Source organism: Mustela erminea, chromosome 18 (genome assembly GCF_009829155.1).
Source record: "Mustela erminea isolate mMusErm1 chromosome 18, mMusErm1.Pri, whole genome shotgun sequence".
Lineage (NCBI taxonomy): Eukaryota > Metazoa > Chordata > Mammalia > Carnivora > Mustelidae > Mustela > Mustela erminea.
Window position 1 is genome coordinate 1,430,002 of NC_045631.1, and position 25,361 is coordinate 1,455,362.

General features: G+C 48.2%; 1 protein-coding gene across 4 annotated transcripts in view; it reads right to left on the reverse strand.

Moving 5' to 3' along the window:
* RABEP1 (rabaptin, RAB GTPase binding effector protein 1) overlaps nt 1-23,474 on the reverse strand; it is an 89,405-nt gene extending 65,931 nt beyond the window's left edge. For all 4 annotated transcript variants that reach the window (XM_032321841.1, XM_032321840.1, XM_032321842.1 and 1 more), the window contains exon 1: nt 23,215-23,474. In XM_032321841.1, coding sequence (XP_032177732.1) covers nt 23,215-23,248 — 34 coding nt within the window. In that variant the 5' untranslated portion in view covers nt 23,249-23,474. The remainder of the gene's footprint in view (nt 1-23,214) is intronic.
* Nucleotides 23,475-25,361: the final 1,887 nt, after the last annotated feature.

The following is a 25,361-nucleotide window of genomic DNA, read 5'->3' on the forward strand; positions in this document are numbered from 1 at the left end:
GGACCCTGGGATCATGACCTGAGCGGAAGGCAGATATTTAACGGACAGAGCCGCCCAGGCGCCCCCGTAAGTGCCTTTTTAGAAAGAGGACCTGTGCGGCAGCCACACAGAGGACTCAGCCCTGTGACACCAAAGACGGAGGTTGGGGTGGGGTCACCAGGGAAGGCCAGCAGCGCCGGACACCGCAAGGGGCTAGAACTGCCGCCCGCCCCAGCCTTTGGAAGGAGCACCGGCGCCTGACACTTCAGCCCAGGGGTACGGATTCTGGACTGCCCGCCTCCCCCACTGTGAGATCATAAACATCTGTTGTTTTAAAGCCATTCAGTTTGTGGTAATTTGTTGGAGAAGCCAAAGTAAACCAACACGATCAATAAAAATAACAATGAGTCAAAACACGAGTATACATGTAAATCCACATATTCTCGATATACAAAGAAAAAAAAACCTGACTGGTCACCTTATCTAGGCAACCAAGTTATCACTGTGAAAGCCTACCAGGAAAAGTATCACTCCTTCCCTCTCCATTTCCTACACAAACTATCCCTTAAGGTAGCAAAATCTACATGGAGCATTCCTCGTCCAGAAGTATTCCGGCTGTAACTACCATCTGACAAACACTGATGAATGGAGAAACCCAGGAAATGGTCATCGGTGGTCCTCACGTTTCCAAAAGAGCCAACCAGACAGTAGGTGCACCCGATGGACGTACCCACTGCCGCTCTGAGATGGTCTTTAAAAAGCATAAGAAAACCACCAGGCACACAAAAAATGCCAAAATCCATGTAACAAACAAACAAACGTAGATCTGAATATGACTTCAGATCTAACTCCCAACTTAGAGGAAACACAGAAGACAAGACTACGGAGAACACCAAAATACGGATGCAATCGGGAAGTTACAGGGGCGAGTGTGCCACAGGACAGCCGTCTTCAACAAATTATGAGGCAGAGGGAAGAGACAACACAGACCAACCAACTCTAATGGCCCCTATTCTGGGTCCTGTTTGGAACAAACCCAATTTTTCAAATTGAGACAACTGAGGAAATGTCCACCTGGACTGAATATTTCATGATAAAGAATGACTGCTGACTGTTTTCAGATGTGATCGTAGTACTGTGGCTATGTTCACAAAGATACTGAAATGTTTTCAAATGAAATCATAGGTGTCTGAGATGGGTTATTTAAAAGTCCAGGGGGCGCCTGGGTGGCTCAGTGGTTTAAAGCCTCTGCCTTCGGCTCAGTTCATGATCCCAGAGTCCTGGGATCGAGCCCCGCGTCGGGGGTCTCTGCTTAGCAGGGAGCCTGCTTCCTCCTCTCTCTCTCTGCCTGCCTCTCTGCCTGCTTGTGATCTGTTGAAAAATAAATTAAAAATCTTTAAAAAAAAAAAAAAGTCCAGGACAGGATGTAGGCAGAGGGTTACAACCGAAACAAGATCAACTACACAACGACAGTCACGGCACACGGAGGGTGTTGGGTCTACCTATGAATCTTTTTTTTTTTTTTAAGATTTTACTTATTTATTTGACATGGAGAGAGAGATCACAAGTAGGCAGAGAGGCAGGCAGAGGGAGAGAGAGGAGGAAGCAGTCTCCCCGCTAAGCAGAGAGCCCGATATGCAGCTGGATCCCAGGACCCTGAGACCATGACCTGAGCCGAAGGCAGAGGTTTAACCCACTGAGCCACCCAGGCGCCACTACCTATGGATCTTTTTAAGCGTTTAAAATGTTCCACAGAAAGGACTCTAAGTCTAATTTTTTTTTTAAGTCTTACCTCTTCTGTGTTGAAAGGATTACCTCTAAATTAGCTGAAAAATAATATGCCCACAAAATATCATTTCAGGGGCACCTGGATGGCTCAGTCGGTTAAATATCAGACTCTTGATTTCAGCCGAGGTCATGATCTCAGGGTCATGATTAAGCCCTGCATGGGGCACGTGCTCGGTGAGGAACCTGCTTAAGATTCTCCCTCTCCCTTTGCCTCTCCCAGCCCACATGCTCCCTCTCCCTCACTCTCTTAAAAAAAATAGTAATAATTAAAAATATTCATTCTCCCGCCCTTCCAGATAATGGGGCATTATACGTATTCACATTTATAATTCACAACAAAGAACTATTTAATAAAAACTTTGTTTCTGACTATTACCAATTCCTTTAATATAAAATGGTCATTGGTTTAGAACACTTTTTTTTTAATTTGAGAGAGAGAGAGCACACATGTGCATGCACAAGCAGGGAGCAGAACAGAGGGAGAAGGAAAAGCAGGCTTCCCACTGAGCAGGGAGCATGACGCGGAGCTCGATCCCAGGACCACGACACCATGACCTGAACCAAGGGCAGACGTTTAACCAACCACGCCACCAAGGTGCCCTGGTTGAGAATATTCTTAAGATTTATCACATACAGGGGAAAAGTCAAACCTCTCTTAGAACCATGTTTTATTATACTGTAAATTCAAATTCCCTATGTACAGAGTGTCCTTCAGTATTACACCAAAAATCTAAACTACCGATGTCACTTTCCATCTCTTATCTTGTAAAAGGACTACCGACAGCTACAAAATTGACATTAGGACTTATTTATCAGAAAAAAAGTTCTTTGGGACGCCTGGGTGGCTCAGTCACTTGGGCGTCTGCCTTTGACTCGGGTCGTGATCCCTGCCCTGGGCTCCCTGCTCCACGGGGAGTCTCTCTGCCTGCTGCTCCCCCACTTGTGCACTGTCTCTCCCCGACAAAGTTTTAAAAAAAAAAAAGTTCATAAATACATAATAAAGCCACAAGGGTTTATAGTTTATTTATAAGGGAAATTGAATGCATTATTTATGAACTTTTCAGAAACAACAAGGTCATATGTAAGAGGGAACAAAAGTTTGATAAACAGCTATTCCACCTACAAGTGGATAAAGAAAATTAATTACATGTTCCTAGAAGGGGACAAGAGGAACCAACTGGTAAAACTTTTCAGGGGAGCGCACTGATGTTAATATTCGTGTGGGGGGTGGGGGGGTATAAGCATTGACGTGCCAAGGCCTAGACAGATCGGATCTCGGTGTGACTACCAGGGAAGGGCATCATACTGTTAATTTTTTTTTTAATCATGTGTGTAGTTTTACATCAGAATGATACAGAGGCATCCTAAAGCATTTTGTTAGAAACAAGTGGTTCTCAGGGCACCTGCGTGGCTCAGTGGATTAAGCCTCTGCCTTTGGCTTGGGTCGTGATCTCAGGGTCCTGGGATTGAGCCCGGCATCGGGCTCTCTGCTCAGCAGGGAGCCTGCTTTCCCCCTCTATGCCTGCCTCTCTGCCTACTTGTGATCTCTCTCTCCGGGTCAAATAAATAAAATATTTTTTAAAAAAAAGAAAGAAAGAAACTAGTGGTTCTCACCTGGAGGTGACCTTGCTCCCCAGAGGACATCTGGCAATGTGGGAAGCGTTTCCGGTTGTCAGACCTGAGGAGAGGGGTATGGAAGCCAGAGACGCTGTTCAACACCCCATGGTACCCAGGACGGCCATCCACAGCAATGAGCGACCCGGCCCTAGAGGCCAGCAGTGACAAAGGGTAGCGGTTTGCTATAAACTCACAGGGCTGACACCCTCAGAGCCAGAGTGACAGCGCAGACTACAGGTAAAGAGTCCCTCCCTTCCGTTGTAAAGCTCGGAGGGTCACCCAGTCCATAACTACAGCGAGTCCCTGAATTCTCTGACACTCTCTCCCCCGCTCACTTGACACCTGCACCGGTGCTTCTCAACACTCACGCCTCACAAGAGCATAAGGAGGGCGCCTGGGGGTCTCAGCGAGGCATCTGCCTTCCGCTCAGGTCACAATCCCCGTCCTGGGATGGAGCCCCACCTCAATCCCCTGTTCCCCAGGGAGCCTGCAGCTCCATCTCCTACTCCCCGTTTCTGCACTCTCTCTCTGTGGCAAATAAATAAAAGGGCTAAGAAAGAAAGAAAGAAAGAGAGAAAGAAAGAGAGAAAGAGAGAAAGAAAGAAAGAAAGAAAGAAAGAAAGAAAGAAAGAAAGAAAGAAAGAAAGGGAAAGAAAATGAAGTTTGATTTAAGTACTGGAGAAATCCAGGAAAGACACAGCAATCCTACCAAAACTACGCAAACGCTGCATATAAAATACTCATGCGGCAGGGGGCACCTGGGTGTCTGCCTTCAGCTCAGGTCACGATTCCAGGGTCCTGGGATCGAGCTCCACATTGGGCTCCTTGCTCAGGAGGAAGTCTGTTCTCCCTCTGCCTCTGCTATTCCCCCTGCTTGTGCTCTCTGTCAAATAAATAAATAAAATGTTTTTTCAAATAATAAAATAAAATATCATGGGTGTTTTTCAGAGTTTAAAAAACTTTTCTTTTAAATGCAGGAAGACAGTGCCTAAGGAAGTAATTTGATTTCTTGTTCCAAATTCAACCAGATCACTCAGTAACAGTCACACAAAAAGGCTTTCATTTTCACATCCCCAAACAAGAAAGACTCTGGTCTTCATCCCCAAGTGTCTTCTGTACAACTTAGAAAGCGTAAACAGGATCCACAGGTATGGGATGTCTCCACAGACATCAGAGTCCAATCAGGTGGCCCCCATCCCCTCACTTGTTCTCCTCTGATCACTCTGCAACTAATTCAAATTTACGGCAACAACGTTTCACACACACAAAAGTCCCTAGACCTGCTAGAGTAATGTCTTTGTAGGAAAAGCTCTTAAAGGTAAATAAAAAGACAAATATTATTTAGTGGTTAAAGATGGATGATTTGCAAAAGAATTCCAAAAACCAACAGAGATCAAAGAAATGCAAATCTGAACAAGATTCTGCTCACAAAACTAGCCAACATTTTTATGGCCCAGCTGGCCAGGAAGGGACTGAGCCCCCAGGGTCAGATAGTTCCCAGGATACTAAACAACTCACCTGCAAACAAGCCTAGTGCACGCAAGCCCACTACACAGAGGTCTACAACCACCTCGCTCATCCGCTCTGACACAGCAAGCCAGTATTTCCCGTCACCCCCAAGCCAGGTATCAGAACACCAGAGACCCGCGGACATCACTCAAACTAGACAATCCTAAGCTTGTTCCATCTCGCCTCCTCTGGCCCACCTACTCCTTCCCACGGAAACCACAATAAAGGTTCTAGACCACGTCTTCCATGGGCCCCTTCTGCCTCCTGACCAACCCGGTATTCTCCGATGGCACGTCCCCCCCGCCCCGTCTTGGGCACTCTAAGTATTAAAATCCGCTTTCAAAGGCAGTCATCTCTATATCTGCCACCTTACCTGGGGCGCCTGGGTGGCTCAGCGGGTTAAAGCCTCTGCCTTCAGCTCACATCATGATCTCAGGGTCCTGGGATCGAGCCCTACATCAGGCTCTCTGCTCCGCGGGGAGCCCACTTCCCTCTCTCTCTCTGCCTGCCTCTCTGCCTGCTTGTGATCTCTGTCAAATAAATAAATAAACTCTTTAAAAAAAAATACATTTATATCTGTCACCTTACCAAACCTGATTAAAACAAATCCAGGGTGTAATTCAAGACAGGCAACTATGTGACAGTCAACAGCAAAAGGCTTACATGTCTGTATACTTTTTTTTTTTTTTAAAGATTTTATTTATTTTATTTGACAGAGAGAGAGATCACAAGTAGGCAGAGAGGCAGGCAGAGACAGAGGGGGAAGCAGGCTCCCTGCTGAGCAGAGAGCCCGATGCGGGGCTCGATCCCAGGACACTGAGATCATGACCTGAGCCGAAGGCAGCGGCTTAATCCACTGAGCCACCCAGGCGACATGTCTGTATACTTCTTAACCAGGCAATTTCACTGCTAAGAATTTATCCTAAAGAAGTAATCATAGATATGTGTACATTTAATTTCAAGAGCATTGATTGTACCACCAATTAAAATTCCAAAACATCAAAAATAAGCCAATGTCTAACAATAGAAAAATGACAAAAAATTATGAAGGAGCTTTACAAATTTCAAGATGAACTTTTAAAGAGAACATAACAAATTCTATCAAATCTACAGGGAATAAATATTTTCTACATTACTTACACTTTCCTCAGTATAGTAAAGGATAGAATGATTCCCAATTTATTTTAGCAAGCTAGCATAATCGAGATACCAAAACCAAGGGAGTTCCAAAATGGAAATACAGGCCAGCCGCACCTATGAACAGAACTGTGAAACAATTCAATCAAATCTAACTACACACTAGAAGAGAGGCCTGTACAACCAACTTGAGCTCACCCTAAGTGTGCAAAAATTTGTCCAACAATAAGAAATACTTAATTTTGTTAAAGAGAACAAAAAGCACGGAAACAGTCCCAGTGAATACAATAAAGAGGAAACAGTAAAGCAATTAAAGAGGAAATAGCTGTGGAAAACAGAGCGCCCAGCGTAAGGACGATCCCTGTGCTGACAGGACGGAATGCTACACACGGAACAGAGAAAATACTGAAAGACATAAAGGAATAAATATTCCCACAAGGTCATTAGAACTGCATCCGCAAGAAAAGTGATTAAGATGTGAGCAGACAGGCTCCTGTGGGAGGAAAGTGAAGAAGAGGCGAAAGCGGGCCCCGGGCCATCCCCGAGCACTGGAGCCAGCCCTGGACTGTGGACTACCAACCTGGCGACACACACAGACACCAAACCCTCTACCTGCAGAAGCCTCCAGGGACTGGATTCCCACCTGCTCCGAGCACACGAGCACACACCAGAACGGAAACACACCAGATGCAGCAAAATCTAAGCGTGTATAACTTCTCCAACAACCAGCGGAGACTGACTGAGGAGTGTCTGCAGAGACCTCCAGAGAGCTAGGTGTCAGAAGCCCCATGCCATGCTAGCTGTTGTGAGGAAAAAACGAAAACTTAGGGGCACCCGAGTGGCTCAGTGGCTCTGCCTTTGGCTCAGGTCATGATCTCAGGGTCCTGGGATCAAGCCCCGCATCAGGCTCTCTGCTCTGCGCGGAGCCTGCTTCCCCCTCTCTCTCTGCCTGCCTTCCTACCTACTTGTGATCTCTGTCAAATAAATAAGTAAAAATCTTTGAAAAACAAACAAACCAAAAAAAACCCTGAAAACTTAAATATTCACAAGACAACCAAACATGTTATGGAATCCATACCATGTGATACTACGCGCTCATGAAAAATAACACTGTCTCACAGTACGTCATGAACAACCCTTCACGTAAGTGAAAAGAGCATCCTCTAACAGTAAAATTTTTTATCAAATTTTAAAGAGTTTTTTCATATATTTTAATACACCTATGAAAATTCTACAAAAATAATACATCAATATGTTAACGGAAATTATCTTCGGGCGATCACCGTTTTATTCTTAATGCTTTTCTGCATTTTCTGAATTATTTGCAATAAGCAGTATCAATTTTATCTAAAAGAAAGAAAATTAAGGACTTAAATACAAGATGTGAAAGACCTAATTTGACAAATAGCTCCTAGAGAAAGAACTTAAGAATTCAAATTATTTGGGGGAAAAAACACAAAAAACTAGCAGCTATGTAGGCAGCAGACACCACAGTACAGGAGACTGTCTGGTACAGAGACAGAGAGGGTCTCTGAAAGCGCCAAAGCATCATCTAACTGGTTCACATGCAATCCTAGACCGCTCTGTGTCACAGAACACCAGTTAAACAAGACAAAGGTCTGCCTATGCTACAGGCAGGAAAGTTTTCAGTCTACACTTAATGCCAGCAAGGGTGAGATGACACTAATGGTAGAAATATAAACTAGAACCAGATTTCTGGAAAGCAGTTTGGCAACAAACACAACAAAACCTCACGCTTCTTGATCCAGGACTGTCCAGGAAACACTCAAAGCTTAACGTCGAGGATGCCTCCCGGAGAATTCCTTATTATCAGCAAGATCTCACAGATAATCAAACAGGCAAGAGTAACAGGAAAATTATTACGTTATGATACATTCATATGGTAAATTGAACTTTTAAAACCAGTGTGTTTTTGAGAAATAACTTACAAGGAAATTCCACTTTATAAAATAAAAATAGCTGAATAAAAAACCACATGTGTGATACAATCAACAGTTTAAACACTTTTTTATATAAGGAATCTTCTAAAATTCTATTTATTTACTTGAGAGAGAGCACACGCACGAGCATGCAAGCAGGGACGGGGGGCGGGACAGGGAGGAGAGAATCCCAGGCAGACTTCCTGCTCAGCACAGAACTTTTCATAGGGCTTGATCCCAGGACCCTGAGGTCATGACCGAGCCTAAATCAACAGTCAATGTCCAACACACCAAGCCACCCATGTCTCTCAACAGCTCAAACACTGTTTATCTGTAGACATAAAACATGACCAGAAGTAGACCAGCCGATGAAATCCTCGGAAGGATGGAATTATGGGTGAGTCCAGCTTTCTTTACAAGTTCCTTGTGCTTTATGATCAAAAAAGAAATGGGATTTTGTTTTAATTTTGACCCTTCTTTAATGACCTAAGCACTTCCTTAACCAACACCGACCTCAGAGATTGTGGGTGAATGATAGTAGTCACGGGAACCTGAGTCCTGGGAAGTTACTGAGTTTTATTTCCTCAACTGTGAGATACAGATAATGCTACCCCCTAAGAATGTGGAGAAATAAATAATATAGTTAACGTATTCAAAGTGTCATGTGGCACTGTAACTGTTACTGAGTTTTATTTCCTCAACTGTGAGATGCAGATAATGCTATCCCCTAAGAATCTGGAGAAATAAATAATATAGTTAACGTATTCAAAGTGTCATAAGGCATTATAACTGTAAAGGTTTTCTGCTAGAGATACATGTTCTCCTTAGTTTATGAACTCAGCCAATGAGGTTTTCTCCAAAGGCCTTTTTTGGGGGTGGGGGCAGGAGAGGGGAGGATGGTGAGCAGACTTAATGTGCTCATTCTAAATTTTATCTGAATTAATAAATACCAAAGAATGGCTGAGGGAAAACTCGAGAAAATGAACAATGAGGGTTCCTGGCTCTCAGAAGATGAAAACACTCGGAAGTATCAGTAAGCAACTGTTATCATACGGTATGAGAGCAGAACAGATAAATTAATACAACAAAATACAATCCGGAAATGGACTCACGTGTCCCTCGATGGAGAGCATATAATCCATTGTAGCATTTCCAAATCAATGGAGGGAAACGACCATCACTATGTGGTACAAGAACTACCAGCTCCCCATCTGAAAATAAGTTGTAAGAGCTGGATTCCTGTCTCAGTCCTAACATCAAAATAAATCCCAGTGTGATCAATTATTTAATAGTAAATACTAGAAGATAACACAAGAAGGTAGAAGTAAATCTAGAAGCCACAAAGGAAAAAAGTATTAAATCACAAAAAATTAAAATATGTCCATACGCCAAAACATCTCAAAATTAAAATACAAAGTGGGGGAGATTCCTGCTACACCTGCTCCACACAGGACAAAGAAGTCAACTTTCCCACATGCAAAGATGTTAAATTGAGGAGCTGCAAGTCTTCTTATGCCCTGATGGGGAGCCTGTAAACTGTCAACCCTTTCTGAAAGAGAATCTGGCACTTGCCATTAATTTTTTAAACCTGCACGTTCTTTGACTCGGTAATTCCAGTTGGAAGACTTTACACCACAAAAAACATTCACAGGAGTATGCAAAGACAGCTACAAGGATACTCACTGTAGCATTACTGTAATGGCATAAATATTCATCAGTGGGGACTTACTTTTACAAATTATAGTGCAGTTATAACTGCACAAAAGCAATCTATTTCAAAACTGATGACATCATCTGTATCAAAAACAAAGTTAAGAGAAGGAAGCTTGAGAACAGCAATATGCAGTATGATCCAACTTCTAAATCATCACGATGCAAACTTTTTTAAAAAATAGAAAAAATATATACCAGGGCTTTCCTAGTGTTTACCTCTGAGTAATGAGCTTAGGAGCTTATATGGATTCTCCCTCTCCTTTTTAGAAATTTACAAACTGTTTTACCACAAGCATTTATTTTTGACACAAACATTCTTAATTAAGAAACTGAGGGGCACCTGGGTGGCTCAGTGAGTTAAAGCCTCTGCCTTCGGCTCAGGTCATGATCCCAGGGTCTTGGGATCAAGCCCTGCATCGGGCTCCCTGCTCAGCAGGGAGCCTGCTTCCTCCACTCTCTCTCTGCCTGCCTCTCTGCCTACTTGTGATCTCTCTGTCAAATAAATAAATAAGATCTTAAAAAAAAAAAAAAAGAAAGAAAGAAAAAGAAATTGAAAAACACATAGCATGAAACAGCACACAAATACTTCCATGGGACAGAACAGAGCACCCAGAAACAAAACCACACAGAGTCAACTGACGTGTGACAAAGAAGGAGAGGCAGTTCAATGGAGAAAGGACGACAAACGATGGTGCTGGAACAGCTAGACTGCACAGGAAAAAAGAAGAATCTAGATGCAGACCTTACACTCGCCACAAAAATTAACTCAAAATGAGTCACAGACCTAAATGCAAAATGCAAAACTGTAAAACTCCTAGAGCAAAACACAGCAGAAAATCTAGATGACCTTGCGTATGGCAATGACTTTTCAGATACTACATCAAAAGCACCATCCATGAATGAAATAACTGATAAGCTGAACTTCATTAAAATCAAAAACTTCTGGGGGCAACTGGGTGGCTCAGTTGGTTAAGCACCTGCCTTTAGCTCAGGTCATGATCCGAGGGTCCTGGGAATGAGTCCCACATCAGGCTCCCTGCTCAGCAGGAAGACTGCCCCTCTCTTTCCCTCTGCCTCTCCCCATCACTCCTGCTCTGTCTCTCAAAAAATTAAAATCTTAAATTAAAAAAAAAAAAAACTGCTTGGCAAGAGACACTGTCAGTAGAATGAGAAGACAAGCCACAGGCTCAGAGAAAATACTTGCAAGAGACACATCTTATAAAGGACCGTTCTCCAAAACATACAAGAACTCTCAAACTCAAGCGCAAGAAAATGAATCACCCAATTCAAAGACAGGCCAAAATTCTGAATGGGACACTTCACAAAAGATATACAGATAGCACATAAGCATAAGAAAAGATGTCACACATCACATCACTAGGGAACTGCGCGTGAAAACGAGAGAGCGCCGCACACCTACTGGAATGGAGGCAATCCCAGACACAGCCGACACCAAATGCTGGTGGGGACGCGGAGGCACAGGAATCCCCGTTCCCTGCTGGCGGGAAGGCAAAATGGCACAGCCACTCTGACACTCAAACGATCCAGCCATCACGCTCCCTGGCGGCACCCATCCACACGGAAATCCGCACTGCGGCAGCCTTACTCACGATCACCAGGACTTGGAAGCAGCCATGACATCCTTCGGCAGGTGAAGGGAAAAACTGGTACTTCCATCTGTACAATGAAGTATGAGTGTGGAGAAGCCACAGAAAAGACATGGAGGAACCTGAAATACATATCGCTAAGTGGAAAAAACAGCCAGTCTGTAGGATTCCGGATTTCCCGACATTCCGGAAAAGGCCTATCTATGGAAACAGTGAAAAGATCAGCGGTTGCCAAGAACTGGGTGGGGCGGGGGGAGATGAACAGGTGGGACTCAGGGCAGTGAAACTTCTGTATGAGACTGTAACAGTCAAGGAACACACATCATCGTACATCATCCGAACTCCCAGAACGTCCAGCACCGAGAGTGAACCCTAATGCAAACGATGGACTCTGGGCGATAACGAAACGCTGTGTGTAGGCTTACCAACTTTACCACATGTGCCAAAGGACACGAGAGGCCGATGGTGGGGGAGTCAGCTGGGGGAGGGTATAAGGAAACTGTACTTTCTGTTCAATTTCACTGTGAATCTGAAACTTCTCTGAAGGGCACCTAGCTGGCTGGCTCAGTCAATAGAGCACGTGACTCCTGATCTCAGGTCGTAGGTTCAAGCCCCACATCAGGTGTAGAGTATACTTGAAAATAAAATCTTTAAAAAAAAAAAAAAAAAGTACTTTTAAAAAAATCAAGAAATAAAACTTCTCTAAAAATTCTCTAAAAAACAGTCTATTCTTTTATTGTATCTTATCCCCAGTGACTAGTATAGAATAAATGCTCAAAAATTTTTAAAAATTACACAGCATGGTAGAAGTCATACAGCTTCTCAATAAATCACAGATTTATGATGGGCGTGAGCTCTCTAAGTACCTGAGGGCCTTCTGTGAGGAAGAGAAAATGGCCTAATTCTGATTTGTTCAAAAGGCCAGAACCAAGGTGTCTAAACTGTAAGGAATGTATCTGGGCCCCCGAAAATTAAGACTTTTCTGATACAGTTACCACAGAAAATGGAGGTGTTCCAGGAAGACTAAATTTTCATCTATTAAGAACAAATGCATAGGAAACTTTTGCAACAGAGCTGGATCTAAACTGTTGCCGTCCCTTCTGACACGGTCTACAGAAGCTCACCAGGGCCACAATAAAATGTAAGAAAGTAGTTGCAGACAAACTCTGCTCTGGGGTAGATAAGGAAGTCGGGGACGTTAGATCTAGATGGGGTGGGAGGCCGCAGAAGTAGGCTCTTTGTAGACATAAATGTAGCAGGAGCTTAGGAAAAGCAGATGTCAGTTGAGGATTAAGTGGTCAGTATCTATCTGTCTCGATTTTTAAGTTTTAACCAATGGGATGGTGCCTCACATCGTGGCTTGCTTCCCGCACTCCATCAGACTTTCCGTAGTAAGGACCCAATCACGTCCCATACGTGTTACTCTACCAGCCTTTCTCAATGAGGGTTCCGTGACAGAAAGAAGCACCAAGGCCCTCAGTCCCCAAAGGGCACAAAGAATTAACTTCTCTCCTTGCATCAAGAACAGTACTGGCGATATTGGCTTTGGGCTAACTGGGAAAACCACCTGTTCCGTGGTTAAGATGCAGAATCCAGGTGAGTAAGAAGGAGGTGACCGACCTGGCTCCAACAGAGGTCTCAGAACGGCACCCTCCGGGAGGGCAGATAACCCTCTACCTTGTTCACGGGTGACAGACCGTGTACGCGGCAAGAATGAGGAGAAAACGGAGGCTACACACACGAGTAGTTGGCTTCTCGTCTGCCTGGGAGATGTCTCTGCTTTCTCTCTCCCTGATGCCTGCTGCCGGCAGGACGAGAGCCGCCCTGCTCACCCAGGTCCCCGCCCCACCTAACTTGCTCTCGGGTCCTCAGCCAGCCAGTCCTACCTATTTTCCCCTCGAAACCCTCGGGCTCCCAGGCTCCCGCCTTCTACTGGCAGTGCCACCAGTACCTACAATTAACCTCCACTTCTTTAAGATTTGTTTATTTATTTGAGAGAGCGCCCATGTGTGAGTAGGGGAGGAGCAGAGGGAGAAAGGCAAGCAGACACCCTGAGGCTGAGCACAAAGCCCCAGCCAGGGCTCACCCCCAGGACCCTGAGATCAGGACCTGAGCTGACATGAGAACAGACTCTTAACTGGATGAGCCACCCAGGCGCCCCCCCTTAATTTTTATTTTTAAAACACACGATGTTACAACTCTATGAGCCTTCTCCAGCAACTGCCCCGACTGCCGTGCATCACCACGATTTTAAACATCATTCTAATCCTGCTGCCTCTACAGTGTCTCCTTCGCTGAACTCTTCCCAGGGTTCCAGACGGCCATCAGGTGAGCAGTCATCTGACTGCTCTGCAAGCATTTACTACTGCTGACTATCACCCTCCAACACTGACTCTGCATCACAGCGACCTGCCCCCTAACTCTCCTCCTTTATGATTCACTACTGGTTTTCTCCTGCGCACCCAACCCATCCGTTCCTCCTGCGGTCCTCCATACAGCCTGTCCGGTTGTGGTGGTCTCCCCAGCAGAGGGGCCATCCCACGACAGGCATACACAACAATCACAGCTCGCCGGGAGGACTCCCAGGCATCTGACAACCAACGATGCATCCACACCCCGCCTTCTTCCAAAGCTCCGGGCCGCAAGTCCTGGCACCTCCTGGGTGTCTCCACACGGCCATCTGCCGAGCGCTCCACATCAACACTCTAAAACCAAAGCCACCGCATCTCCTATTCTCTCCACCCTCCCACTGGCCCCCCAGATCGGTGCTCGGCAGCTACGTTCGCAGAAGCCTCCTCCATTTCTCTCCCACCTGCACCCCTGACCAAGTGTTCAGCAAGCTGCTGTTGGCCCACCACCGTATTTCTTCCATCGATCATTTCCTTTTCTCCATTCCCGGGGATGAAAGAGAGCAGCCCATCATCTCTCTCGGGTCACAGTAACAGCCTTGCCAATCTCCCTAACCACCTGCAATCTACCCTCTGTGTGTGACCAATCCACCTTCTGGGTAATTTCCAGAGCAGCCTCCTACAGCCCAGGTGGGGACACGCTATGACTATATCAAAGCACACAGGCCCGGCCACACCACCTAGGCAAACCCCAACTCCTTCGCTCGAAGCAAAGCTTTCCACCGTTCAGGCTCAACCCCCTTTCTTAAGCCAGTCGCTTATCAAGACCCAGGCTCCCACACCACCAGATTATGCACTCACCTCACCTCACCCTGCACTTGCTCCAACTGTACCCTGCTGGCTGCTCCACTCCTCCATCTTTCTCCAAGACGCCATTTCCATCGGTCAGAAATTCTACACCACTCTCAAAGCTCTACTCAAATGCCACTTTCTCCAATATAACCTGGGGTGCAGTGAGGGTTGAATGGAGGGAAGGACCTATGTTGACTGAACTTTCTGAAAGATCTAAGACACTCCCTACTTGTCATCGAAGTGCTATAAATGAAGAAAAGCTAGCACGTTATCTCAACAGCACACCGTCCTCTGACTTTCCTTCAACAAACTGCGACAGCTCACAGGAACCACAAACATGGTGCTGGGAACAGCACCGCAGCCAGACGACAGGCCCTTCCTCACGGAGTCGCTCTGTGTTCACCACTCGACTTTCTGTTCCATAACAAAAGGAGCGTTTCTATTTTGTTGTAATATCCACAACACAATGCCCACCATGCATTAGGCATATGCAGTAAATATTTATTTAAAGAATGAAAGTATTAAAGTAAAAGGAATGATAATGAGTAAGTTTTGTGTGTTTTGACTATCATCAAGTTACATCAATTCTATGATTCTGTTCAGGCCACATCGGAACAAGGTCTGTAGGCAAAGTTCATTCTACACAAACAGAAGTAGTAACCAGAAGAGAAATGACAGCCCCACTCTCCCCCTCAATTCTACTCTTGCCCCCTGCTACAATGCAAGTCACTTCCATGACTTTAGTCCATAGTTCCTGATCTGTAAAATCAGGGAAGACAACTAGCCTTTAGGACTCCTTTCAGTAACACATCTCTGTACATACTACTCTCTACAGGTAACACACACCTAGAGACCATCAGGTGCCACCAGAAGTCATTAACAACAGACATCCGTCTTGGAGACCGTCAAAAGAATGTTAAGTATTGCAACTGTACCAAAAAGAATAAAATACCTAGGAATAAACTTAATGAAAGAGATGAAAGACCTCTATAAACTATAAAACTGTAAGACACTGATGAAAGAAACTGAAGACGACAAAAATGGAAAGACATTCCACACTCTTGGATTAGAAGACTTAATACTCTAAAAATGGCCATCCTGCCCGATACAACCTACAGACTCAATGCTATCCCTACAGAGTGCCAAAAGCATCTCTCACAGAACCAGAATATAACTAAAACCTGCACGGAACTGTAAAAGACCCCAAATAGCCAAAGCAATCTTGAGAAAGAGGAACAAAGCTGGAGATCTCACAATTCAAGTTTCAGGCTATAATAGAGAGCTGTAGTAATCAAAACAGAACGGTACTGGCGTGAAAACAGACACACAGATCAATGGAACAGAATGTGGAGCCCAGAAATAGACCCATGCTTTATAATCAAACAATTTATCATAAAAGAGGCAAGAATATACAATGGGGAAAAGTCAGTCTCTTCAATAAACGGTGCTGGGAAAACCAGACAGGTCCATGCAAAAAATGAAACCGGACCGCTTTCTCACACCACACACAAAAATAAACTCAGACCGGATTAAAGACCTAAAAGTGAGGCCTGAAACTATGAAACTCCTGGGAGAACACACGCAGCAATTTCTCTGACATCAGCCATAGCTACATTCTTCTAGATATGTCTCCTTGGGCAATGGAAGCAAAAACAAAAACTACTGGGATCACATCAAAATAAAAAGCCTTTACAGAGCAAAGGAAACATCAGCAAAACTAAAAGGCCAACCAGTGAATGAGAGGAGACTTGCAAAAGATATATTCAATAAGACTACTACCTAAAATACATAAAGAACTTCTACAACTCAATACCAAAAGAACCAGTAATTCAATGAAAAAATGGGCAGAAGATCTGAATAGTCGTTTCTCCAAAGAAGACATCCAGATGGCCAAAAGACACATGGAAAGATGCCCAACACCATTCACCATCGGGAAACGCAAATCAAAACCACAACAAGATCCCACCTCACACCTGTCGGAAAGGCTAGAGTCAAAAAGACAGGAATCAAATGTTGACAAGGATGTGAGGAAAAGGAGCCCTTGTGCGCTGAAGGGTGGGAACACACACTGGTGCAGACACCATGGGAAACAGTATGGAGGCTCCTCAAAAAATAAAAAATGGAGCTACCCTACGATCCAGTAGCTCCGCTACTGGGAACTTAAAGTAAGAGAACACACACACGGACCGAAAGACCACCCACCGCCACGTTCCCTGCAGCATCATCTTACAATAGCCAGATACGGAAGCCACCCAGGCGCCCACCGACGGATGAATGGGTAAAAATGCGATGTACACGCCATGGAATTTTACTCAGCTGCAAAAGAGAGTAGGATCTTTGCCATTTGTAACGATCTACATGGACCTAGCGAGTATTATGCTAAGTAAAATAAGTCAGAGAAAGACAAATGCTGTATGATTTCACTTATATGTAAAACCCTAAAAAAGAAATGAATAAACAAACAAAAAGCAGAAACAAACCCATAAATGAGAACAGATGGTTCCCAGTGCGGGGGAAGGGGACTGGCAGAATGCGTGGAGGGAAGGAGGTCCAGGCTTCCAGGGACGGAACCGGCACGTCACTGGGATAGAAGGTCCTGCGTGGAGAACACAGTCAATGACACTGCAGTAGTGCCGTGTGGTGACAGACGGTGTACGCTGCGGCGAGCGGAGCATAAGGCACGGACTTACCAAATCCCTGTGCTGCACACCTGAAACTAACACTGTGTCCTAACTACACATCAAGAAAAAGAAAGTGTTCGGGCGCCTGGGTGGCTCAGTGGGTTAAGCCGCTGCCTTCGGCTCAGGTCATGATCTCAGGGTCCTGGGATCGAGTCCCGCATCGGGTTCTCTGCTCCGCGGGGAGCCTGCTTCCTCCTCTCTCTCTCTCTGCCTGCCTCTCTGCCTACTTGTGATCTCTCTGTGTCAAATGAATAAATAAAATCTTTAAAAAAAAAAAAAGAAAAGAAAAAGAAAGTGTTCAGAGACCCCTTCTGCGTGCCTGAAAGGCGATGCAGGTTTAAGCTGACATGCCGGGGGACCGGGGGTAAGGTGTTAAGGAAATTCAAACCGCCGGAAAAGAGAAATACAAAGAATATCTGGGAAGGACATATCAAATTTCTTCAGGCTCACACAGAAGAGATGCCTTCGATCTGCTCTGTGTGGTCCCTGAGAAGAAAACTAAACCCCGGGCAGAAGTTACGGCGGGCAAGTCCCCGCTCGAGCAAAGCGCGCACAGAACGACAGAGCCAGTCACAAGAGGAGGTGGTGGGTTCCCGCGCTCTCCAGAGGCGTTCCAACAGGAATCAGGCTACCACTCGGAAGAGATCCGGCTCACCTACCGAGAAAAATGAACAAAGACACCTTCCTTCCTAGGGCTTCCTCTTCTCTGACTAGTGGCAGCCTCCTCTGAGATCCAACAGAGGAAACAATCCCAGACCTCAAGGCACCCCTCAGTTCCCATCAGCGTGCCCCAGGCCCACGCCCTCACTAGAGCAAGATTCTCGAAAGGAGGACTCTATCTCTGTCATTTCCATCTCCCACCCCCTACACCACCTGCCCCAACTGTGTCATACAAAACGTCTGCTACACACTCCTCTCAAGACTAAACTCGATTTAAGGATTATACAAGAAAAGCACCTCAGATTTCACGGCATAAAGAGCTCCTGTATGCACTGGTCATGGGATTTCAGGAACCCAAGCCCTGAAGAGTCAAAGGCTGTTCTGTCCGCAGGGAGCCGGGTAACCCGTACAGATTACAGGCGATCACACAATCCGGGCTACTGCGGGTCGGGGTACTGGGGCAGTAAGGCTGCAGGGTGAGGTCACAGCTTCACCTTCTGGATCAGGCATCTCTGCGAGTTTAGTACTCAAGAGATCTCTCAAGTTCTGATAAACGAACCAAGTACATGAATTATTGAGTAATGGTGTTAAAACAATTGGCTATCCAATTTGAAAAAAAATAAAATTAGATCCCTATGTCGTGTCAAAAATAAATTCCAGATGCAGGTGCCTTCTCCCAGCAAGCCCGAAAGTGGCCTCCCGGAAGGCCAAGAAAGTCTGATCTCAGAAGTGGGAGGGGCCTCTCGAAGACTGATTTCTTCTCTGGGCTCTCTGCCTCGGCCCTACAGACAGCGGCTGTCCCATATACTTGCTTTCCTGTGTTCTTTTTCTCTGAGGGAATCTCCTGTTTAGCTAATGCTTTTTTTTTTTTTAAGATTTTATTTATTTACTTGAGAGAGAGAGAGCACACGCACATGAGCAGGGAAGGGTAGAGGGAGAAGCAGACTCCCCGATGAGCAAGGAGCTCGAGTAAGGAGATCGAGTAAGACTCGATCCCAGGGCCCCGAGATCATGACCTGAGCCAAAGGCAGATGCTTAACCCACTAAGCCACCCAGGCATCCACTAGTGCTTCTTTACACTCAATTTGTTTAGGGGGGCACCTGGGTGGCTCAGTGGGTTAAAGCCTCTGCCTTCACCTCAGGTCAAGATCCCAGGGTCCTGGTATCAAGCCCCACATCGGACTCTCTGCTCAGCAGGGGGCCTGCTTACTCCTCTCTCTGCCTGCCTCTTTGCCTACTTGTGATCTCTGTCTGTCAAATAAATAAATAAAATCCTAATAAATAAATAAATAAATTTGTTTAGTATAAACCCTATTAAAATTCAAAATAAATAAAATCTAGAAGATTTAAAGCACTAAATATTAAAGACAAAACCATAAAAGTGTTGGAAATGAGGGTTTTGGGGTTTTTTTAATAAACACAGGAGTTAAGAGAGGTCTTCCTAAGCAAGAGCCGTAACCACAAAATTTTAAAAATGGTCAGATCTGCAAAAAAACTCTGCATAACAGAGGGAAAACCAAGTATGTATAATCACTATTTAAAAGCCATCATGTCACCTACTTGCTTTAAACCCTCCAGTAGCTTCTGCTTCAGCTCCGAGGCTGAAACCCACTCAGGCCAGCCCCTACTGGCCTCTCTGCAGCACTCTCACCATCCTGCTTCTCCCAAAACAGGGACCCCTGTTCACCCTTCAGATCTCAGATCTAGCATCACTGCCTTAGAAAACCTTCCTAGACTCCCTAAATGGGTCAAATCCCTAAATTTTATGCATTCATAGCACTGCGTATCTCTCACAGCTGCTCAAGCCAGTAACTTCTGAGTGATCTTCCCTCTTTCCCTCTCTTTCTCTCTCTCTCCCCCTCATTCTGTATCTAATCCAAATCCTGTTAGCCATACATCCAGTCCAAGCCTTACCATCTTCTTCCTAGACTCATGCCTTCCTGTCCTCTGTTGCCCATTTAGCAGCCAGAGTGATTTTTTAAAACGTAAGTCCTGTCCCATCACTCTTCTCCTCAAAACTCTCAATGGTTCCCATTGTGAAAGCCAATCAGTGCTCCTAAGGCCCTACGAGATCTGCCCCCACGCCATGACCCCTCACCTCATATCCTTCTGCTCTCCTCTACCTCCCCTCTCCCACCTCCCCACCAAGCCCCCCATAACTTCATTCTGGCCATACTGACCTCCATGCCCTTCCCCAAACATGCCAGACACACCGTTCCTAAAAGCATGTATGTGCAAACACTGACCCTGTCTGGAACACTTTTACTCCAGACAGCCTCATAGCTGACCCTCTCTCCTTCCTTCAATGTCGTCTTCTCAATAAAGCTGACCAGCCCACCCCGCCCCTTCCTTTTACCCTGGCTCGCTTCTTCCTTTTTTCCACAGCATTTGTCACCTGACAGTCTGTATCAGTTGCTTATGTTTGTAGTTTAGTATCAGTTTCTCCCGCACTGAGGCTGGCCTGTTTATCATCTGTGTTGCCCACCGATGTATCCCAAGTGCCTACAGCCGTGCCGGGCAAGTAGCTCGTCATCGGACTTCCTAGAACCTGGCACAGGGCTTGGCAAAGACTAGGTATACAAAATCTGTTCACTGAAGAACAGCATTTTTTCTATCAGGAGATACGAATTTAAAACAGCTGACGTTATCCAGGGCTGATAAAAGTGCAAAGGAAATCCACCCTCTCATATGCTGCTGGCAGGTATGTAAATCAATACCTTTTTTGAGATGAAGCTAGCAATTAGCAATTGCTATTAAAATTTAAACCACTCAGAGCTCACGTCCTTTAAGTCAGTACTCTTACAGAAAAACAAGAGTCCCTTAAATATAGGTACAAGGATATCTACAGCAGCACTGCTTATAAAGTAATGAAAAACTTGTCCAACAGTGAAAACGAATTGTCCATCAACAGAAAAGCAGGCAAACAAATCCTGTGCAGCACACGCAGCCCACGGAATGGAGCAGATCGCTAACACTGGCCTCGAAGGTAGTGGGCGACCTGGTTAACAGAGCAGAGGGCCCTAACGTTCCACAGGCTGCATCTGAACCATGGCTCCCCTGCCTCCTGGCTACGGAACTCTACAGACACCTTTATTGTTTGTGCCTCAGTTTCCTCATCAGTAAAACGGGAACAGTATTACAGCAACAAGGGCCTCACTGACCCCAAGATCTCCTGAGACAAGGCATGCAGGGCTGACTGCACAGGACAGGGCCTCGGGACCACTCACATGCGTGTCATTACAGCCGGCGTGCGCTGAGTGAAACAGACAAGCTGCAGACCTATCTGCGGAGAGCACATCCCCTTCACGAGAGCACTCAGCACGTCTGTGTAGCTACAGGTAAAAGTCAAGGGCAGGAAACTCACTAGTCGTGACCCCTGGGAGACAGAAGACCTATTCTCTATAGGCACACATTTTTAATGGGGGGACTTTCCAAGGCAGTGCTTCTACATGAAAAATGAAAGCAAATGCTTCTATGATATAGTTTAACTTGGATTTTAAAATGTTAAAATTTGAAAATCTTTATAGTCTTAGAATTCTCAAGATGAAATGGAATCATCGGATGAAATTCCTACGGCTGTTCAAGTCATCTTGGTTCTAAATGAACACACTGAGATGCACCAGCAAACCAAACCAAAACAAAACCACTTTTCAATAAACTTGCAAAACAAGAAATTAAAAATAAGGGCATTATATTTCATTCTATCAATTTACACACAAGTCAGTCCTTTCCTTAATCTGCCGTATCTCGCTGAAAACAAAGGTGTGTCCAAAAAGTTACACGACACCAACACAAGAGACCAGCCCCCTCTAAACTAAAACGAGGACGGCAGGATTCAAGTAGGAAACTGGATGGTTCTCTCGGACTGCCGGTGTGGCTCAAAAGAATCCCGCACGCAGTTTCGAGACTCAGCAGGGCAAGGACATCGGAGGGAGCCTCAAAGCTCAGGTGTTAAGAAGTGACCTACACTGAGCTCCGCCGACGAGAAAAATGACGGCCCCGTGACGGACTTCCAGACTGCGCTGACACAGGCGCTGCCCCTCCACTCACACTGAGAGTAAACACCGCGGTCCACGCAAACCGAACCTCGCGGGCCGCCCCAGGACTCGGAAAACCGGGAGTAAACCTGCACTAAGAATAGCTAAAGGACACCAGATTCCCACCCGCTCTCAAGTGCTTAGTCATCTCGGCATGTGGACAAGGAGGACCGCGCCACAGCCCGGGAGAGCGGAGAGTCCTGCTGGGGCCGGGCTGCCAGGGCCACCTGCGCGCGCGGACCTGTGTCTGCATCCGAGCATCCCTCCCAGGCCGACAGCAACCCGAAGCCGCTCCCGGCGCCCGCCGACGGCAGCAACCAGAGGGGCCTGTGGAAGCGCGGGCGCGCTCCCCAGACAGCCGCTGCGAAAGCGAGCGGACACGACCTCGGCCTGGCCACGGCCCCGCGCGCTCTCCCCGCACAGCTCCGGGAGGGGGCCCCACCGCTCCGTGGGCGGCCGGCGGGCCCTAACCGAGAACCGCCTCGGGCCCCCCAGAGGCCAAGTTCCCACGAAAGGCTGGAACTTCAGACGACCCCAGGCCCAGCCCCGCTCTCCAGGACGCGCCTGCTCTGCGTTCAGCTTCCCCGGCCAAGGCCCGCTCCCGCCCAAGGCCGCGGGGCGCCCAGGCCCGGGGCAGCCGCACCCCCCGGGCCTCTCGCACCTGACACCCAGTCCAGCCACAAGCTCGCGGGCTCCCAGCAGGGCGCCAGCGAGCAACACCCACAGCGACGCGCCGGGCCTCTCCAGTGTGGGCCCAGCCCGCGTCCCCCGGAGGCCGCAGCCCCGCCGGCGACTCAGGCCGGGCTCGCGCTCCCCGCAGAAGGCGAGCGTGCGAAGCTCCGCACGTCAGACGCCCTGTCCTTGCTGCCCCAGGCCCCGTGGCCACGGGGCGCGCGAGTCCACGCGGGCGGCCGTCCTCCCGGCACAGCAGAGTCAGGAGCCTCTCCTCGCGCGTGCCGAAGGTCAAGGAGGCGGCGTCTGCCCGGAGCTCGTCACGCGGGGGGGGGGGGGGGGGGTCCTTGTCCTCCAGACCCCAGCCCCCGCCCCAGGCACCGGCACTGCCAGGCAGGCCGCACGGTCCCCCCGGGAGCGCCGCCCCGCCCCCGCCGCCCGCGGGCTGCCCCGCGCGCACTGAGGACGCCGGCGGGGCCCCGAAGTCCGCAGCCTCCCCGCCGCGCGGCACACGTGCCGGGCCCTCCCCGCCGCCGCGCGCCCCGCGGCCTCCCCGTGCCAGCAGCCGCGTGCGCCTCCGCGCGCCCCCGCCGCGCCCCCAGCCGCCCGAGCGCCCCCGCGCCGCGCCGCCCCGCAGGCCGCGCCCGCCGCGCCGGCCATGGTGGGCGCCTCACCGTCGGGCTGAGGAGCCGGGCCCGGCTGCGCCATGACCGGGCGGCGGCCTGGCGGAGCGCGGCGGGCGGGCGGCCGGCGTCCCGGGATCCCGCGGGCTCAGCTGGCGGAGGAGGCGTCGACCGAGCCGCCGCCGCCGCCACCCAGGGAGGAACCGCTAAGGCCGGAGCCGCCGGCGCCGCCACAGCCGCGGGCAGAGACGGACCCGAGCGCCGACCTCCGCCTCCTCATCCTGACAGCGGGAAATAAGCAGTGCGCAGGCGCGGGGACCGGCGGCACGTGACCCGCCCGAGGGGAGGGGCGGGGCCTCGCGCGGCCGAGCGGGCGGGGCGGACAAGCGGGGCAGGGGGTCCGGGGGGCCGGGGCTGGCCGGGACGAGGAACGCGGGGACCCGGTAAGGGGACGCCCGGCCGCCCGGGGGCCGCTCTCAGTGCTCCGCCCAGCACAGAGCGAGGAGAAACCGGGAAAGCCCAGCCGGGCGAGGAGACCGGGCGGTGGGTGAAGGGAGCGCAGAGGCTGCGGCCAACGCTTCTGGCTGTGCGACCTTGGGCGGGTCCCTGAACCTCCCGGGCCGCACGGAGCTTCCTCTGCGGGGCTGCTGCGGAGAGTGTCCGTGCGGGAGAGCATGAGCCCGTTTCTGGCGTCTCAGCACGGAGCACCTGTGTGCCACGGGACCTCTCGGGGCCCGGCGCTGGGAGGGCTGCTGGGGGGTGCGGCCGGCACGGTCCCACGCTCATCGTGGGGGGCAGGAGACATGACAGGTGACATGCACTCAGGGCCGCCCGCTACCTGCGCAAGAGGCCTGCCCTGGAGGCCCCGTGCGTTGGAGGCTCCCCTCTAGCCGCGTGTGGTCACAGCCCTCCCACAGGGTGCAGAGACCGTGCCCACCTGGCACCTGGGCCCCTCCTTCTGGCCCTGGTGCTGGGAAACCGTTAGCCCAGAATGCACCCCCACAACACACACACACACACACACACACACACACACACACACACGGGCTGGAGACTGGGCCCCTTCCCCAGATCCATCCTCTCTAGAGCAGCAACTGGGCATGCCTACACGTAGCTAAGAGGCAGCTATGTCTGCCGGAGTGGAGGGCACATCACTTGGACATTTGAGCTGCCGTGTGCACACATGGTGGCAAGTGGGTTCCTGGGCCACAAGTCCAGCCCACGGGGGTGGGGCGTGGGGGAGGGCTCCTTTAACCACCTCAGTCAAGTGCCCACATCTCAGGAGTTCAGGAAATCTGAACTGAAGCCTGGCCTCCTGCATCACTTGTGGCGGCGGAATAGAACATATTAAGGTGAACAGATGAAATGATTTATAATTTTAAATAATTCGAGTAGGCATGTGGCATCTATTGGTACTTTTGCCCTAAATCCTGCTAACGTTAGGGAAGGACCTGAATACAGGCCTGAGTTTTTTGAGCAGTTAATATCCTCGGATGGCGGTGTACCTTTGAGAAAACAAGCACCGGTTACTTCCCCTACTCACCACACCCCCTTAAATGTCTCTTGTGCGGGATAGGGCAGCCCAATGCATCCTCTGTCTGGTGGTGACTAAGGAGAGGCAGAGCGGGAAAGATAGCAGATACCGATGCCCTTTACAGAAGGGACCCTTTCCAGGGAGTAAGAGACAAGCTTACTGCTATTGATAATCTGGGGCTTGAAGCCCAGCCTTCAAGATCAAGGTCACTCCGAAATAGGCTGCTGGTCTGGACAACTGAGACTCCTCATGTCAAACAAGCGTTTAAAAAAAAAAAAAAAAAAGCAATTTTGAAATCAGGTAAGGAGCATGCAATAGTACTATACATTCTCCTATTTTTACATAAATCCTAAGACTCAGCAATTCCACCAGAAGTATGTAATTTAGAGAAAATTGTGTGCTCGGGCACCTGGGCAGCTCAGTGGGTTAGGTGTCTGCCTTCAGCTCAGGTCATGATCTCAGGGTCCTGGGATTGAGCCCCACATCGGGCTCCCTGATCAGTGGGAAGTCTGCTTCTCCTTCTCCCTCTTGTGTTCCCTCTTTCTCTGTCAAATAGATGAATAAAATCTTTTTTAAAAAAAAACTAGCATGTGCTCAAAGCCTTTATAAGGTGTAAAAGGCAGGATTCCTCCATTCTAAAAGAAACTGAGACCAGATCTCAACA